Below are 16,177 nucleotides of genomic sequence, written 5' to 3' on the forward strand. Positions count from 1 at the left end.
ACGGATTATACTTTTTGTGCCCACTGTGCGGGTGACCCACAGGTACCCGATGTGCACGAGTCTTTAAAAACAGGCCCGTGCAAGTCTCTATTCTGAGGGTTCATGACTCCTTACAGGACAACTTGCCCCAAGGAAACTAATGAGACACGGGTAGAATCTAAGTCTGGTGTATGCAGAGGTAAGTGGTTTGAGTAGGTTCTACGTACCAATGGGAGGTTTACTTTAGAATGGTCATTGACTTGTAAAAAGCAAGTTATCAACCAAATTTTGCTATTGGTACTGACATAGGGAACAATGGCTAGCTCTGTCCAACCTTGTTTCTTGATATTTACTATTGCACTACTGGGTGTTGTAGTGCAACAAGGTGCTATATTTCCTATCGCTTTCTCTTAAATATGACGGAGAAAGAGAGGGATGTGATAAATATATGTTGGTAAAGTTATAAGTAGTGAATCTTTATTTATTCTCTTCTTTACTGTTACACCTGCCTACCCCTCTCCCCTTACTCTCTTACTGTAGCCGTAATACTGCACCAGGGACGGTTACTTGGGTTAAGGGGTAAGTTCAGCTGTGTAACCAGACCAGTACTTCCCCAGGCTTATAATAGCCACTTTCTGGCTGTGTAGTCTCTCCCCCACCTTGTTTGCACCCAAGCTCCTCTGCCTATAGGACCCTACTTGCAATAGTTGTATACTAAATGCCACCCATTCTGCTAGGCAGTTCAGCATCTTTCTCCCTTGACTTGCAGCTAATCTCTTCTAGTAATAATAATCTCTTGCTCCACCAGTATCAAACTCACCCCAGCTCCAGCTTGTGTTACTTGCACACGACTCTCCTGTTTTTCCCTAGATCTCTCCTCCTCCTGTTACTGCCCCTCTCCTTTCCAATGGATGTGTCTTGTAAATCTAGCAGTGCTCTACTACTCCCGAGCAAGGAATGTACAGGACTGTAGCGTAACATCATTCATAGGGCTGTTAATCTGCTTTACACCTGAGGTTTATTTTTTCTGCATTTATGGATTTTACGTTTTGTTTGCTCTGCCTTAGCTTAACTTTCTTTTCTCTAAATCAGAACAGCCCTCTCCAGGCAGCAGTGCTGTAAACATATATGAGCCATTGGAATGGAGAATAACTGCCATATGTTGCTTTCATTTAGAATGAACCTATTTTTTATTGTTATTTGTGCGACCCTAACAGTGTAGTTGATTATTAGATTAGACTTGAGGAAAATCAAGTGACCTGGTAGCAGTAGGGACAAGGCGCTAGATTAGTATAAGGCACACGCCATTCCTTTCTATTTCTTTAGCACTTAAGCATGCTGAACTTATTCTTCTTATTTAACACAAGCTCTGCCTCAAACCCAGCCGCTGACTCCCCAACCAGCTTTGGCTTTTAGATGAGACCAAGACGTACAGATACCGCACTGTTTATCAGCCACTGAACTGATACTTGTTTTTTTTTCTTCCCATTAAAGCCAATAAGGCATTAACTGGCTCGGGAAACCGGCCAGGCAGTGTGATACGCGTCTACGGGGATGAAAACAGCGACAAAGTCACGGCAGGCACATTCATTCCGTATTGTTCAATGGCGCACGCCCAGCTGTGTTTCCACGGGCATCGCGATGCGGTGAAGTTCTTTGTTGCTGTTCCAGGTAGGTGTTAACATTTGGATCTTGGTAAGGCTCAGTCTAAAGGTGGCCATAGATGTTACAATTATGATGCAGGAAAGATTGTTCATTTTCAATACACGCGTGTAGAGCTGAATCATCAGATATACAGGTAGAAACAATAGAATTCTACCTGTATCTGACAATTCAGCAGGCTGATGTTCGGACGCCATTTTCTGACCTGCCCGATGGTCGAGCCGACCAATATCCCTGTCTTCTGCTGATATCGCTCGACACGTCTCCTGCCTGAATATTATCCGTGAGCCTATGGCCACCTCTAGGGCAGGGGCACACGGGTAGATTCGGGGAGATTTTGTCGCCTGGCGACTAATCGCCTCTTCTTCTGGGCGACAACCTCCCCGAACTGCCTTCCGTCTGCTATAATGAGAAAACGGCAGCACAATGGCACTCACGGCGCTTCGATTTCCAAAGTTGCCTCATGAGGAAACTTCTGGCGACTTCGGAAATTGAAGCGCCGCGAGTGCATTGCCGCAGGCTATTTTTCATTTTAGCAGGGGGAAGGCAGTTCGGGGAGATTGTCGCCCAGAAGAAGAGGCGATTAGTCGCCAGGCGACAAAATCTCCCCGAATCTGCCCGTGTGCCCCTGCCCTTAGCCAGTGTTTGTTATCCATTTTAATTCCACAGAAAATATACAGGCTGGACTTTGTGATGAATAAAGTCCCTTCTATTAGTCTCAGCCAAAGGAATAATATCACATAATTATGTGCGCTTCATTGGGGGGGACAGAGACCAAATAAATATGTTCCCTTCACGCTATTATTAGAGGTGACAAGTCAGTATGCCACCATTCTCAGTATCCATTTTTCAATTTCAAGATACTATTTTCAGCTTTGAGGCTGTTAAATACCCCTGTGTCTGTTTGTAAGATCTGTGGCCTCATTATAAGGCTACAAGGCAATTTGTGAGCATTTTGTAATGAGAATTTACCTTCCTAAACAAAAACAATGATCTCTTGCCATTTGTAAGTGGCAATTGCACCTGTTTGTCTTATAAGGGAGAAAGAATAGGGGAAATAATGACAGATATTAAGGGCAGAGACACATGCAAAGATTCGGGCAGATTTAGTCGCCGGGCAACTAAATCTCCCTGAATCTTCGCATATGTCTTTGCTCAAAAGGTTGGTTCACCTTAAAGTTTAACTTATAAATGTTGTATTCTGAACAACTTTTAAATTGGTCTTCATTATTTATTTGTTTTTTTTATAATGACTTCCCTCTTTCTGCCTTTTAAATGGGGGTCACTGACCCCATATTAAAAACAAATGCTCAGTAAGGCTACAAACGTATTGTTATTGCTAATTTCTATTACTCCTCTTTCTATTCAGGCCTCTCCTATTCATATTCTAGTCTCTTATTCAAATCAGTGCATGGTTGCTGGGGTAATTTAAACCTTAGCAACCAGATTGAGGAAATTGCAAATTGGAGAGTGGCTGAATAAAAAGATAATGTAAAAAAAAAAAAACACACAAATAATAAAAAATCAATTGCAAATTGTCTCAGAATTTCACACTCTATATCATGCTTAAAGTGAACACAAAGGAGAACAACCCCCTTTTTAAGCCTTGCTTTGGCAAAACAGACATTTTAGTGTCACATGATGTCACTGGTGTGTTGTGTGGGTCCTACAGGTCAGGTCCGGGGTTTCAACGGCAGTGGAACGTCTGAAACAACAGCAGAAAAGGTGGGAGGATCACAACAAGAATTGTCCGTCCCAAGTCAGCCCAAATCCTTGTTGGTGATGAGCGGAGGGGAGGGGTATATTGACTTCAGGATGGGTAAGTGCCGTTTTGTATAGAGTGTATTGTGTCCCCCACTCAAGTCTCTGATTGGTTACTGCCTGGTAACCAGTAGAAACCAAGAGAGCTGCAAAGCAGGAAGTAGTGTTCTGGCTATTATGTGAGACATCCAGTCACTCCAGCCTTTACACATTACATTTTTGGCTAATTAACTATATTAGAAACATTTTTTATTTTGCACAGCCTATTTACCCAGTTTTTATTTTTACACTTAATTCCTTAAAAGGAGAATTAAACCTTAAATGAACATGGCTTAGAAATGTTGCATTTTATACAATAAACTTACTGCAGCAGCTTAATGGTTCTGCATCTCTATAACAGTAATGATCCAGGCCTTCAAAGTTGTGCACCGAGGGTCACCATCTTGGATTTTCTTCGGAGTATCTGTGACACCGCATATGTTCAGGCTGCTGTTGCGATGCTAAGTTTAGGGTTATTCCCACATAATCAAGCAGAAAATGAGGGTGCCCTGTCCTAGAAATTGATGCTACAAAGTAGGTTATTAAATTCTGATGCAAAATGCACTGGTTTCAGAGCTGGCGTGAAATGTGGATCTGAATTAATTTCCAACCAGGCTTAAATCGCAGCATCTGTTTTATATATCTGCAGTACAGGTATGGCACCTATTATCCAGAATGGTCTGGACCTGGGGTTTTCCGGATAACGGAGCTTTCCATAATTCGGATCATTATACCTTAAAGTGGACCTGTTGCCTACACATAAAAAGCGGCATAATGAAAGTCCATAGCAAATTAAAGATGAAACACAAATTCTTTTTATTTAATAAAACATCCATTCCTGTTATAATGGTGTTTAAATAACTGAGCTGTCAATCAAATATTATCTGCCCCGCCTCTATGTCCGAGGCAATAGAGGTGGGGCATTCAATTACTTTCACTTTCTATTCAGCACTTCCTGCATGTCCCCTTCCCTCCTTTGGCTCTATAATTATCTAGGGCACTGCACACGGGCATTGGGTTCCCCATTCTGGCGCATACACAAGATTTTGGGGTGATACACAGTTTATCTTAATAACAGTGTCCACAACATGGCTGCTGCCTGCTTGCTGTGACTGAGTAATTCCAAGACTGAACTAAACAAAATGTAAATAATAAATATAGTGTAAGTAAAGTTTATTTTACTCAAGTAACATGGTATAAAATAATTTGGAATTATTTCCTAGGGTGACAGGTCCCCTTTAAGTCTACTAGAAAATCATGTAAACATTAGATAACCCCAATAGGCTGGTTTTGCTTCCAATAAGAATTACTTATATATTCGTTTGGGTTAAGTACAAGGTACAGTTTTATTATTACAGAGAAAAAGAACATTTTAAAAAATCTGGAAAATTTGGAAAAAAATGAGTCCGTGGGAGACGGCCTTTCTGTAATTCTGGATAACAGGTTTCCGGATAACGGATCCCATACATGTTGTGAGTTGGTCCCTAAGCTGAAGTAACTGACAGCAGCACAGAGCGTCTGCAGTGAATAAGTAGAAAAGAAGATGGGGAACTTAAACAGTATTCGGCATTCCTACCCTACTTCTTTGTTTGGCAATAAAGATCTGAGCCCTGGATTTTCTTGGGTGTGTTAGGGAAACAATATGGCAGCTCCCGACATCATCCTTAAATGCATTCCGACTTTTCATTTTCAGGGGATGACGGGGAAGACTCGGAACTCTTAGACGATTCACTACAGTTCGAACCTTCTGTGGCCAAAGTAGAAAGGAGTCACCTAATAGTCTGGCAAGTCCTGTGCAGCAACGAATGACCCGCAGGATGGACAAAACACTATATATGATTTTTTTTTTTTTGCATGTTTTTTTTTTTTCTTTTACCTCCTTTTATCGGATATTTTAACAGTTGATATCTGTATAAAAAAAAAAAGTATCATGGTATTAACATGGAAAGTACTGCTGTAACAGACAGAATCTTGTTCCACAGAACTTTCCCAGCATCCCCTATGCAGGGGCATATCAGTAGTCCTTTTTTTGGCACAATGGTTTTTATTTTTTTTTTTTTTTTGTAATGATCTGCCAGTTGCTGCAAAACTGTCACTCCAATAGGGATTTGAAGTGTTTAAGTTCAGCAAAGTCAGGGGGTGGCACTTTCAGAAGATCATGGAACACGTTCCATCAGACACGGGCGTATTTCTGCTGCTGATTGACAACTCCCAGCATTGTTGACAGGGACAGTGGGAGTTTTCTATTTAGAGGGAGCCTGCACATTGGATGTCTCTTCCTGACAGATCCCCCCCCTACGGTTTCCTGAGCAATTTCTGTAACAGTTGCTGCGACTAAAAACATTGCACAAGCGGCACTTTCTGTTCTCAACAGATCTGCACTTTGGGGTAAGTCCCAAATAAAGTCACAGATTGTTTCACTTTTTGTTTAAAAAGCATACCTCTGATTTAATGGGCCTGTTACAGGGAAAGCCCCCGGGTAAAGATGGCCATACAGGGGCCAATAAAAGCTGCCGAAAGACCAAGTCGGCAGCTTATTGGCCCGTGTATGGGGGCCCCCGACGGGCTTCCCCGATCGAGATCAGGCCGAAAGTCGGCCAGATCTCGATCGGATGGGACTAAAAATCCCGTTGGATCGGGATCTATTTGTTGATGCGGTCCCGCAAACCGACTGCCCGTTCCCGTTTGTTAGGATCAGCCCGATATTGGCCACCTCAAGTTGGGCATATCGGAGAGAGATCCGCTCGTTTGGCAACATCGTCAAACGAGTCTTCCAGCCAAACTAGTTGGGAAGGATTTACAAAGCTGCCGACAGTCACATGACCTGATACAGCAGCCCTGTAGTTGGTCTTTAATCGGCCTTAGTTGCCCTATTAGTGGGTCTATATATTTCCTTCATTTTATATATTCAAAGGTTTTAGGCTTTATTTGAAGACTATCCGCTACCAATTGCAGTGTCAATCGAACAGTCCATATGTACTCTCTAAAGACTGAGGATAACTCAATCCATATCCTCAGTATGAGTGTATAGCTTATTGTGTGCCCAGAACATTCCTTCTCTGCATATTGTTTCCATTAGACAGTACATTATAAGGGTATAGCTTATTGTGTGCCCAGAACATTCCCTCTATGTATATTTGTATTTATACATATGGGGATGGAGGTTTCATATTGTTTCCCTTAGACAGTACAGTATGAGGGTATAGCTTGTTGTGTGCCCAGAACATTCCTTCTACATGTGATTGGGCGCTCCCATATCAGTCTTCTAGGTAAAATAGCAGCTGTCACAGCTGTCAGCCACAAGAATGTTCTGAGCACACACTACGGATGGAATGTCCCGCATGCCTAATATACTTTCTCCTCATACTGAGAACCACTAAGCAGCGTCCAATCATATGTATAAAAACAACTATACACAGGACCGCTATGGGCACACAATACGTTCTAACATCATGTTTAGGGTACTTTTTTATCAAACACAGACGCGCCATTGTTTCAAATAGGGTATTTTATTTTTTTTTACATCTAACTGAATAATGAGGACACCACTACAGGGAACTTCTTAAGTTCAGGAAGTTATCAAATGACTTTACCTTTTGATACAATATAGATCAAGTTATTTCTGCTCATTACTGTACAGGAAATGGCTCCGACGCTCAAATGTCTAATTGTCGATCTTCTTTTCAAATACACAGCTGCATTTGCCGTTTTTTACACTGACTGAAATAAAAGCGCCACCTGCTATTCATTTTGGCCAACCACCCACAGACGGCAGAAACTTAAATAAGTGAGAAGAGGGAAGTTGCTCTGCTTAGAACTGACTAGAGACATGGCAGACAACTCTCTGCTCACCAACTTAATCTGAACATATACTTTCATTTGTTTTTAGGGTTTGCATTCCCTTTAACATGCTGCACTGTTTAAATAAATTTTGTGAAGTCCTGGTTCAGGTTGACCCCAAGACATTAATTTCACAGTATTATGCTTTTAGCTAGCTTACAGTTCAAGGGGAACTAAAGCCATTTTGCCTAAGGAAAGATGTCATTTTAAGCAACTTTCTGATATGCATTCTTTTAAAAATGTTCAGTGCTAGAGATGGGCGAATAAATGCGCCTGGCACTAATTTGCCGCGAATTTCCACGTTTCGCTGCCGGTGAATAAATTCGCAGAGGAAACATTTTTGGACGCATGTCTGAAAAGTCTCTTGTGTCAAAATTGCATCGTGTCCACACTATTCGGATGCCCATTGACTTTAACGCCATCTTCAAAATTGACGTGAGCGATTTATCGGCACGGGCGTCAATTTTCGATTTTCACAAATTTTTGGAGAATTTTTCAGCGAAACGGGAGAAATTTGCCCATTACTATTCAGTGCTTTTGAAGATAAATGCAAAACGTAATTGGTATTGACCGCAGTATGGGCCTGTACTGCTGGTACTGACTACTGAAACAATGTTGCAGAGCTATTGATAAAGTTGTAATCTTGGGTTTACACCCCCTTACATAAGTGTATACGCACCCTGTAAGGCCAAAAACTTGGGGCGTGGGGGAGCCTTTTGCAGTTTGTATATAACACGTGACAGTTGAAGGACAAGTGTATGGAGCATTCTGGGGTGTAATTAAGAGAAGATATGCTTATGAATTTACCGGCACTTTATGTAAACTAATCTTTCTGCATAGATACATGATTTACATTTCACTTTTGTACCATTTATAGAAACCACTCAAGTGCACTAAAAACTTAGAGCTGCCTCTAAAAGGGGCAACATTTGGGAGAGGCCAGACATGGAGTATATTCCAGCCATTTACCCTATAGTAAGGGCACCTCCACAATTTTTTGGCTGCTTTTAGATCTATTGTAATGCTTATAAAGCAGCGCAGCCGTTCTGTATGTCTGGAGCTGATGCGGTTATTTCGTGGGCACCTGAGTTGCACTGGTGTATGGAGTTCTGATGATCAGCATAATATATCCCGATTTATAAGTTGCCTATATTTTCTCCACCAATTAAGTGACTGCAGAATCTATAGGGGGATTGTTTGTGTGCAGAGTAATGTATATTTAAAGGGATATTGTCATGAGAAAAAATGTTGTTTATAAAAAAAAAAAAGCATCCGTTAATAATGCTGCTTCAGCAGAATTCTGCATTGAAATCCAACAGATTTTTTATATTTAGTTTTGAAATCTGACCTGAGGCTAGACATATTGTCCGTTTCCCAGCTGCCCCAGTCATGTGACTTGTGCTCTGATAAACTTCAGTCACTCTTTACTGCTGTACTGCAAGTTGGAGTGATATCACCCCCCCCCCCCCAGCAGCCTAACAACAGAACAATGGGAAGGTAACCAGATAGCATCTTCCTAACACAAGATAACAGCTGCCTGGTAGATCTAAGAAAAGCACTCAATAGTAAAATCCAGGTCCCACTGAGACACATTCAGTTCCATTGAGTAGGAGAAAAAAAACAGCCTGCCAGAAAGCAGTTCCATCCTAAGGGCAGGGGCAAAGGGCAGATTCGGGGAGATTTAGTCACCTGGCGATTAATCATCTCTAATGCGGGACGACAATCTCCCTGAACTGCCTTCCGCCTGCTAAAATGAAAAATTGACTGCGCCAATGCACTCGCAGTGCTTCGATTTCCGAAGTTTCCTCGTGAGGCAACTTCGGGCGACTTTGGAAATCGAAGCGTCACGAGTGCCATTGCGCTGGCGTTTTCTCATTATAGCAGGCGGAAGGCAGTTCGGGGAGATTGTCACCCCGCAGAAGAGGCGATTAGTCGCCAGGCGACTAAATCTCCCTGGCGCTTTCTGAAAGCACACGACCAGGCAAAAATGACCTGAGATGGTGCCTACACACCAATAGTGCAACTTTAGAAAATAAAATCTACATCATAAAAATCATGACAGAATCCTTTTAAATGGGAGCTGCCATATTGCTTGCTTTCATATAGACATTGGGCCATATTGATTAGAAATACTTAGGGGCAGATTTATTTTTTTAAGGTCGAGATGAATTTTAGAATGAAAAAAAAAAAAAAAAATCAAATTCCGAGCTATTTTTTGTGTAATTCGACTAGGGAATAGTCCAAATTCAATTCAAATTTGAAAAAAAATTAGAATATCGAAATGTATCATATACTGTCTCTTTAAAAATTCGACTTTGACCATTCACCATCTAAAACCTGCCGAATTGCTGTTTTAGCCTATGGGGGACCTCCTAGAATTTTTTTTTTGGGAATGGAATTTGATCGAATTCGCTATTCCTTCGATTCGTACAATTCGAATTCGGTGGAATATGGACCTAATCGACCAAAAAAAAAAAAAAAAACTTTGACTTAATTTCGGTTGGTCTTTTTGAATTCGTATTTTGATGTTTTTTCAATTCTAAATTCGACCCTTGAGAAATATGCCCCTTAGTGTAGAGTGTCACCCTCGCCAAATAAGAGTAGGGATATAATAGGACCAGCTGTCTTCAGTAACTTTATATATGAATATTTCAGTACTTAATCCTCCAAACAAATTAGAGCAATTTATTTCTCTCCCCCCCACCTCTTTTTCAAGACATTATAAGGTTTTACACTGCTGATATAATAAATTTAAAACCGTGCCCCCTTGCTGTTCATTTTGGCTGACCCGACAGTCAGTAGAAAACTAAGTTAGTGAGAGAAGTAAAGTCTTGTGTTGTTGCTTTGCCCAGAAAATGAAGTGTGAGCAAAGAAGAGTCCACTGTTTCTCCAATCAGTTCTAAGTAGAGCATTATCACAAGACGTTTCTTTTCTCACTAACCTAAATTCTACCAGCGATGTCCAATCCAGCTATTCTCCTGAAAACTACAAAAAAAAAAAATTTAAAATTCAGAAGTGGTCAGAAGCAATATTCCACTCCTTTGTGTACTCTACTCTAGCAACTAGATAACTGCTGAAATTCCACTCTGGAGAACCTCTGAACAAAAATCTAAATTCCTAAACCACCCAAAATAAAAACAAGAGGCAGCAAATTGGCTCAGAGTAACACTGCCTACATCATACTAAAAGTTTGTTTTATAGTGAACTTCCCCTTTAAGCAAACAGTATGGCAATTCCTACCGATGTTCTCTGCACACAATACTCTGTACCCTAATACATTATGTTTAAATCAAATCTAATAAATACGACCTGTACGTACGATATATTTTTCCTTTTTTGGGACAAGTTTTAACCCTTGTGACACATGACAAGGTAGAAGAACTCCTTGCTTTGGCAGAACTGTATTTTATGACTATTTTCTACGCCTCTGATCCATATAAAAATATATCTACATATAAATAGGAACACTAACTATGGCTTATATGATCTTCAGATGAAGTTACACATACTGATTCACTTTATCGAGGTGGAAAGATCTTTCCATTCGACTTTGCCATGAATGACATCACAATGGGTTATCATGTAAAATTAGTTATTTATTTCACTGTAAAACATACGCGGATGTTTCACTTTATCGAGGTGGGGGCGGAGCAAGAATAAAGATCTTTCCATTCGGCTTTGCCATGAATGACATCACAATGGGTTATCATGGAAAATGAGATATTTATTTCACTGTAAAACATACGCGGATGTACCAAAGTTCTCGATTTGACTAATCTGCTGCTTTTTTTTTACCATTAACCCCCTTTTTTAATCCCACCCGTTACCCTTTTATTGAAATGTTCTATTTAAACTATTTTTTTTAAAAAAGCCCTTATAAGATCTCTAATCCTACTACATTTGTGTTCTATTATAATCCATTTGTCATTTTTTTAAGCTTGAATTTTTCTGCTGATGACGAGGGCTCGCTAGAATTTCGGAGCGCTCAATTGCTGCCTGTTGAACTTGCTAAGACCTAGAGGGTTATTTACTAAACTCCGAATGCAAAAATACTGAAAAATTTGTGATTTTTTTTTTTATATATAAAACCCGACTTTTAAAAAATGTATTAAACCCCGAGGATGGAATCTGAAAATCCGGCATCTCAGACCTGTTAAGGTTGCATATAAGTCAATGGGAGAAGTCCCAATGATTTTTTGATGTGTGCTGGGTTTCGTGCAATACCCCAACTTTTTTGGCCAAAAAAGCATAAATCTGAGTTTTTGGGTGAAAAATCTGAAAAAATTGTGAAAACCTGATTTCCCTCCCCCCCCCCGATCAAGCAGATTTGATCGGAGTTTGTAGTAGGGATGCACCGAATCCAGGATTCGGGATTCTGCCCTTTTCAGCAGGATTCAGATTCAGCCGAATCCTTGTGCATGGTAGAACTGAATCCGAATTTGCATATGTAAATTAGGTGTGGGAAGGGAAATCACGTGACTTTTTGTCACAAAACACGGAAATAACTTTTTTTTTTACCACCTATTCCTTTCCCTCACCTAATTTGGATATGCTAATTCGGATTCGGCCGAATCTTTCATGAAGGATTCGGGTACTCTGCCGAATCCTAAAAAGTAGATTCGGTGCATCCCTAGTTTGTAGCAGAATATGTTGATATAAAAATCGGACTTTGATAAATAACCCCAGTAACTTGTGTGCGCAGGAGAGAGCGTATTATTTTTTTTGATATAGGTCAGTATTTATTTCCAACAATAACCCCACCCACAGGGGTTTACAATGTAGCTTTGTACATGATATACATGTGTGTAAATATATAAATAAATATGTATATGAAACCTCACCAGCGTCGAGTCTTTGTTATCATTTTCTTTTTTATGGTGTGTGGACTGAGAAAATGTTTACGTAACTACTTAAACACAAACAACCAATCACTTGTTAGCTTGAGTCACTTCTGACAAGCTGCTGATTGGTTTATGAGTCCAACCTGGCTTAAAGGGGTGGTTCACCTTTAAGTTAACTTTTAGTATGTTATAGAATGGCTAATTCTAAGCAACTTTTCAATTGACCTTTATTTTTTTATAGTTTTTGAATCATTTGCCTTCTGACTCTTTTCAGCTTGCAAATGGGGGTCACTGACCCCATCTAAAAACAAATGCTCTGTAAGGCTACAAATGTATCATTATTGCTACTTTTTATTTCTCATCATTCTTATTCAGTCCCTCTCCTATTCATATTCCAGTCTCTTATTCAAATCAATGCATGGTTGCTAGGGTAATTTGGATACTAGCAACTAGATTGCTGAAGCTGCAAACCGGAGAGCTGCTGAATAAAAAGTTGTCTCAGAATATCACCCTCTACATCTTACTAAAAGTTAATTTCAAGGTGAACAACCCTTTTAAAAAAAAAACTATACCCCTCAAACAATGTAGGTCTCTTTAAAAAAATATATTGCATAAAACAGCTCATATGTAAAACCCTGCTTCATTTAAATAAACCATTTTCATAATAATATACTTTTTAGTAATATGTGCCATTGGGTAATCATAAATAGAAAATTGCCATTTTAAAAAAAATAAGGGCCGTCCCCCTTGGATCCTACGATTCACGGTGCACACAAACAAACCATAAATGTTAGGTCACATGAGCCAATTAACAGAGTTCTGTGTTTTGCTTTAACACTTCTTCCTGTTACAGTTAGAGTTGTAGTATTTCTGGTCAGGTGATCTCTGAGGCAGCACACAGACCATCATGAAATGGGGGTTAAAGGCAAGAGATGTAAAATGTCGATATTTACTTAAATATACAGGTGTATTCCAGTATGGTAAGATTCTAGGGATGCACCAAATGCAGTATTCAGTTTGGGATTCGCCCATTTTCAGCAGGATTTGGCCGAATCTTTCACAAACAATTCAGCCGAATCCAAAATAGTGGATTTGGTGCATCCCTATAAGATTCTTTAATATGCCACTTAATTTGCTATAAATCTGTGGCTTAAGTATTCATTTTGGGGGTATAGTTTTCCTTTAAGGATGGGATTTTTTTAGATGGATATCAGACCGTGTATTGCTACAATGTACAAATATCTTTGGAACAAGATCACACTCATTACAGAAAGAGAAAAATAGATTTCCTTCCATCAATCTGAAAAGGTCTTGAATATCCTGCTGAATTTGCCCCTCCAAGAGCTAACCGCTTTTGGAGCCTGTCCAACAGATATGTAGCAAAATCGAACCGTATGTTTATGAAGAAGGCAGGAAAAACCCATTGGCCTAGAACTGCAATGACTCCATGATGTAGTCTTCTCCAGGCAGGTGTGCAGAGGCCTGCATTATGATCTCGTTTTTGGAAATGATTGGAACAGTCTAATGGAGGCCAGTAGCTGGGTTGTGAAATCAGGCAACTGTCAGTTTGTTTGGTGACTAAGTTCATGCTCAGTTCTGCTCATGAAGTCCCTCTTTGCTGCTGAAATCTCTGAATTTCCTGGTCAAAATGAAACGATTAGTAGCCCCTAAAACTGCCCATACATGGGGCAATCACGTACGCTGTCTGCCTGATCAACCAAACATAGGAAGATTGTGTATACTCTCCAAACAGTCGTTGGGCCCATTGTGTACACTCCCCTAACTGTCAGCCCACAAGTAGAGATGGGTGAATTCGAGCTGTTTCGTTACAAATTAGCCGTCATCGAATTGTCATCGACGCCCATTAAAGTCTATGGACGTCAAAAAAAATTGTTGCACGCCGCCATACAAGTCTATGGGCGTCATTTCCATGGCGAAACAAGGCGGAAGAATTCGCCCATCCCTACCCACAAGCCTTTACAGACAGAGCCATACGTGATATGGCTGCATTTTTTATTGTGCAGGATGTGAAAAGGAGCTGTGGATCTATTTCCTCATCTGCTGAGGTAGTTCCAGATGAAATGTTAAAACTTGCTTGATGCACAAACAGGCTAAGTATTCATTTTATGATGGCAAGCTCCTCTGCTGATACATATGGTGGAGAGGAGACCGACAAACCTCAGCCCCAATATCCTCACTTGTAATAGTTATATCTGTAAACTCAATAATCCCTGGGAAATGTAGGAAGTTTATGTTTTGAGGTTTTTGTTTCCATATTTCCTATAGTATATTCACACCAAGGTTCAACCACTGCTGTGGCTATTTAACTTAAAACTGTCAGTTTTAAAAAAAAACTGCTTTTCATTCATCTCAGGACTATGGTTTAGAGTCCTGCGTAGAACCAATTTTTGAAACCCAGACCTGATCCAGACCCCTGACCTGCATCCGGAACCCGTTACCCGACCTGCAAGTGCCTTATCTGCAATCTGATCCGCAACCCGCTGGCCATCAAGAAACAGGAAGTGCTGGTGTTGTTGTAAACCAGAAGTGACATCATTACAAGTAGGCGTGGTCAGGAAAAAGTTTTTAAACATGTGTAAAGGAGCAAAATTCGCTATTGATAAGACCCGCGACCTGAGCTGCAAACCCACATCTATACCCGTACTCAAAAGTTCAACCCGCACTTTACCCTCTTTTTTTGCGTGTAACCTGCAGGTACCAGACCCACTGCAGAACTCTACTATGGTTGTTTTGATTGCTTGACACACTAATCATTAGTTCAGTAGGGAGCATCACATTAAGAATGTGTCAGTCACAGAAACTATGACCCTAACTTTCCCCAGGAAGCCTGCACCCGCCCAAGCCTTCTCTTTTGAGCAGAGAGTTGGTGAAAAAGATGTATACTGTGCCTGCTATTTATACAATGGTAATCAGTCACCTCTCTGACCAAACAAAAGGGAAAGCTCAGTATAGTAAAGGGAACGGAGCTTCGCGCTAGATAAGGAAATTACCAGTTTCAGCTGCAGGGTTCAGTTTTTATTTTAGAAAAGACATCAGACTCTTTACGCAGGGTGAGGAAATTCATTTTGGCTCTTTAGGGATTATTAAATAAAAATGCTTACTTTAAAGGGAAACTCCACAAAAACATAACTTAAGCTTTTTGAAAAGTAAACATAATTTCAAGCAAGTTTGCAATATACATCAATTAAAAAATATGCAGACTTGTCATGATTTTTAATGGTTTCTGACAGTTACCTAAGCCTAGCCCCCGGCTCTCCTGCTGATCTGTCTGACTACTTTGCTGAGCTGACTGACTACTGTTACTTTGTATCAACAGCTGTCCTCAGCCTGCATCCTCCAAACCCCACAATTCCCTGCAAACGTGATTTCAATAAGGAAAGGAACATCACAGTGCAATGCATTGTGGGTTATGTAGTTCCTGCATGCTGTCTGTAAGCTGTGGAGAAGTTGTTACAATTTGTCCCTCCTTCCCTGCCAGGATTTCAAATGATGCAGAAAGAAAAACAGCTGGATTTCAGCATAGAAAATGGCATTTATTCATACTTTTTGAAGAAACAGGTAACTGTGATGGATATATTAGGGGCTCCTGTGTTTTGTGAGCCCCTTTAAGGTGGAAAAATCCCAAAGTTGGACCTGTCTTCCGCCAGAATCCACACCAGCAGCTGCCCTTTGTTATGTGCACTCAGAGTAGCATGGCAGGCAGCATGCTGAAGGTCATCAATATGTCTTATCCACTAATGCAAAATCCTGGAATGGTAGACAACTACAATAACAGGGGGACTGGGTCAAATAGCAGGAATATACACATCAGACCAATGGCAAGAATAGGTGGAACGAGTTGTAGTAACTTCACTTCCTGATCTATAGATGCTGCAGCCACACCAGCCGATGTGTATAACCAGTTATGAATGGCTAACTGCTGCTGGAAACTGTCCCCAAGGTCTATTATGACATCGATGGCTGTCCACTACAGACAATCAAGCACACTGACATATCGGTACAGAACTCATTCTGAAATTTATGTAACATTTTTA

The 16,177-nt window shown here is 40.5% G+C and overlaps 1 protein-coding gene across 5 annotated transcripts in view; it reads left to right on the top strand.

Annotated features, from left to right (window-relative positions):
- The window catches only part of spag9.S (sperm associated antigen 9 S homeolog), a 57,650-nt gene extending 49,119 nt beyond the window's left edge, over nucleotides 1-8,531 (top strand). For 2 of the 5 annotated variants that reach the window (XM_018238552.2, XM_041578971.1), the window contains 4 exons: nucleotides 520-558; nucleotides 1,474-1,650; nucleotides 3,314-3,460; nucleotides 5,135-8,531. In XM_018238552.2, coding sequence (XP_018094041.1) covers nucleotides 520-558; nucleotides 1,474-1,650; nucleotides 3,314-3,460; nucleotides 5,135-5,250 — 479 coding nt within the window. In that variant the 3' untranslated portion in view covers nucleotides 5,251-8,531. The remainder of the gene's footprint in view (nucleotides 1-519; nucleotides 559-1,473; nucleotides 1,651-3,313; nucleotides 3,461-5,134) is intronic. The other 3 variants (XM_018238553.2, XM_041578972.1, XR_001933378.2) reach the window with 2 other exon arrangements.
- Nucleotides 8,532-16,177: the final 7,646 nt, after the last annotated feature.

The sequence above is a fragment of the Xenopus laevis genome, chromosome 9_10S, assembly GCF_017654675.1.
Source record: "Xenopus laevis strain J_2021 chromosome 9_10S, Xenopus_laevis_v10.1, whole genome shotgun sequence".
Classification (NCBI taxonomy): domain Eukaryota; kingdom Metazoa; phylum Chordata; class Amphibia; order Anura; family Pipidae; genus Xenopus; species Xenopus laevis.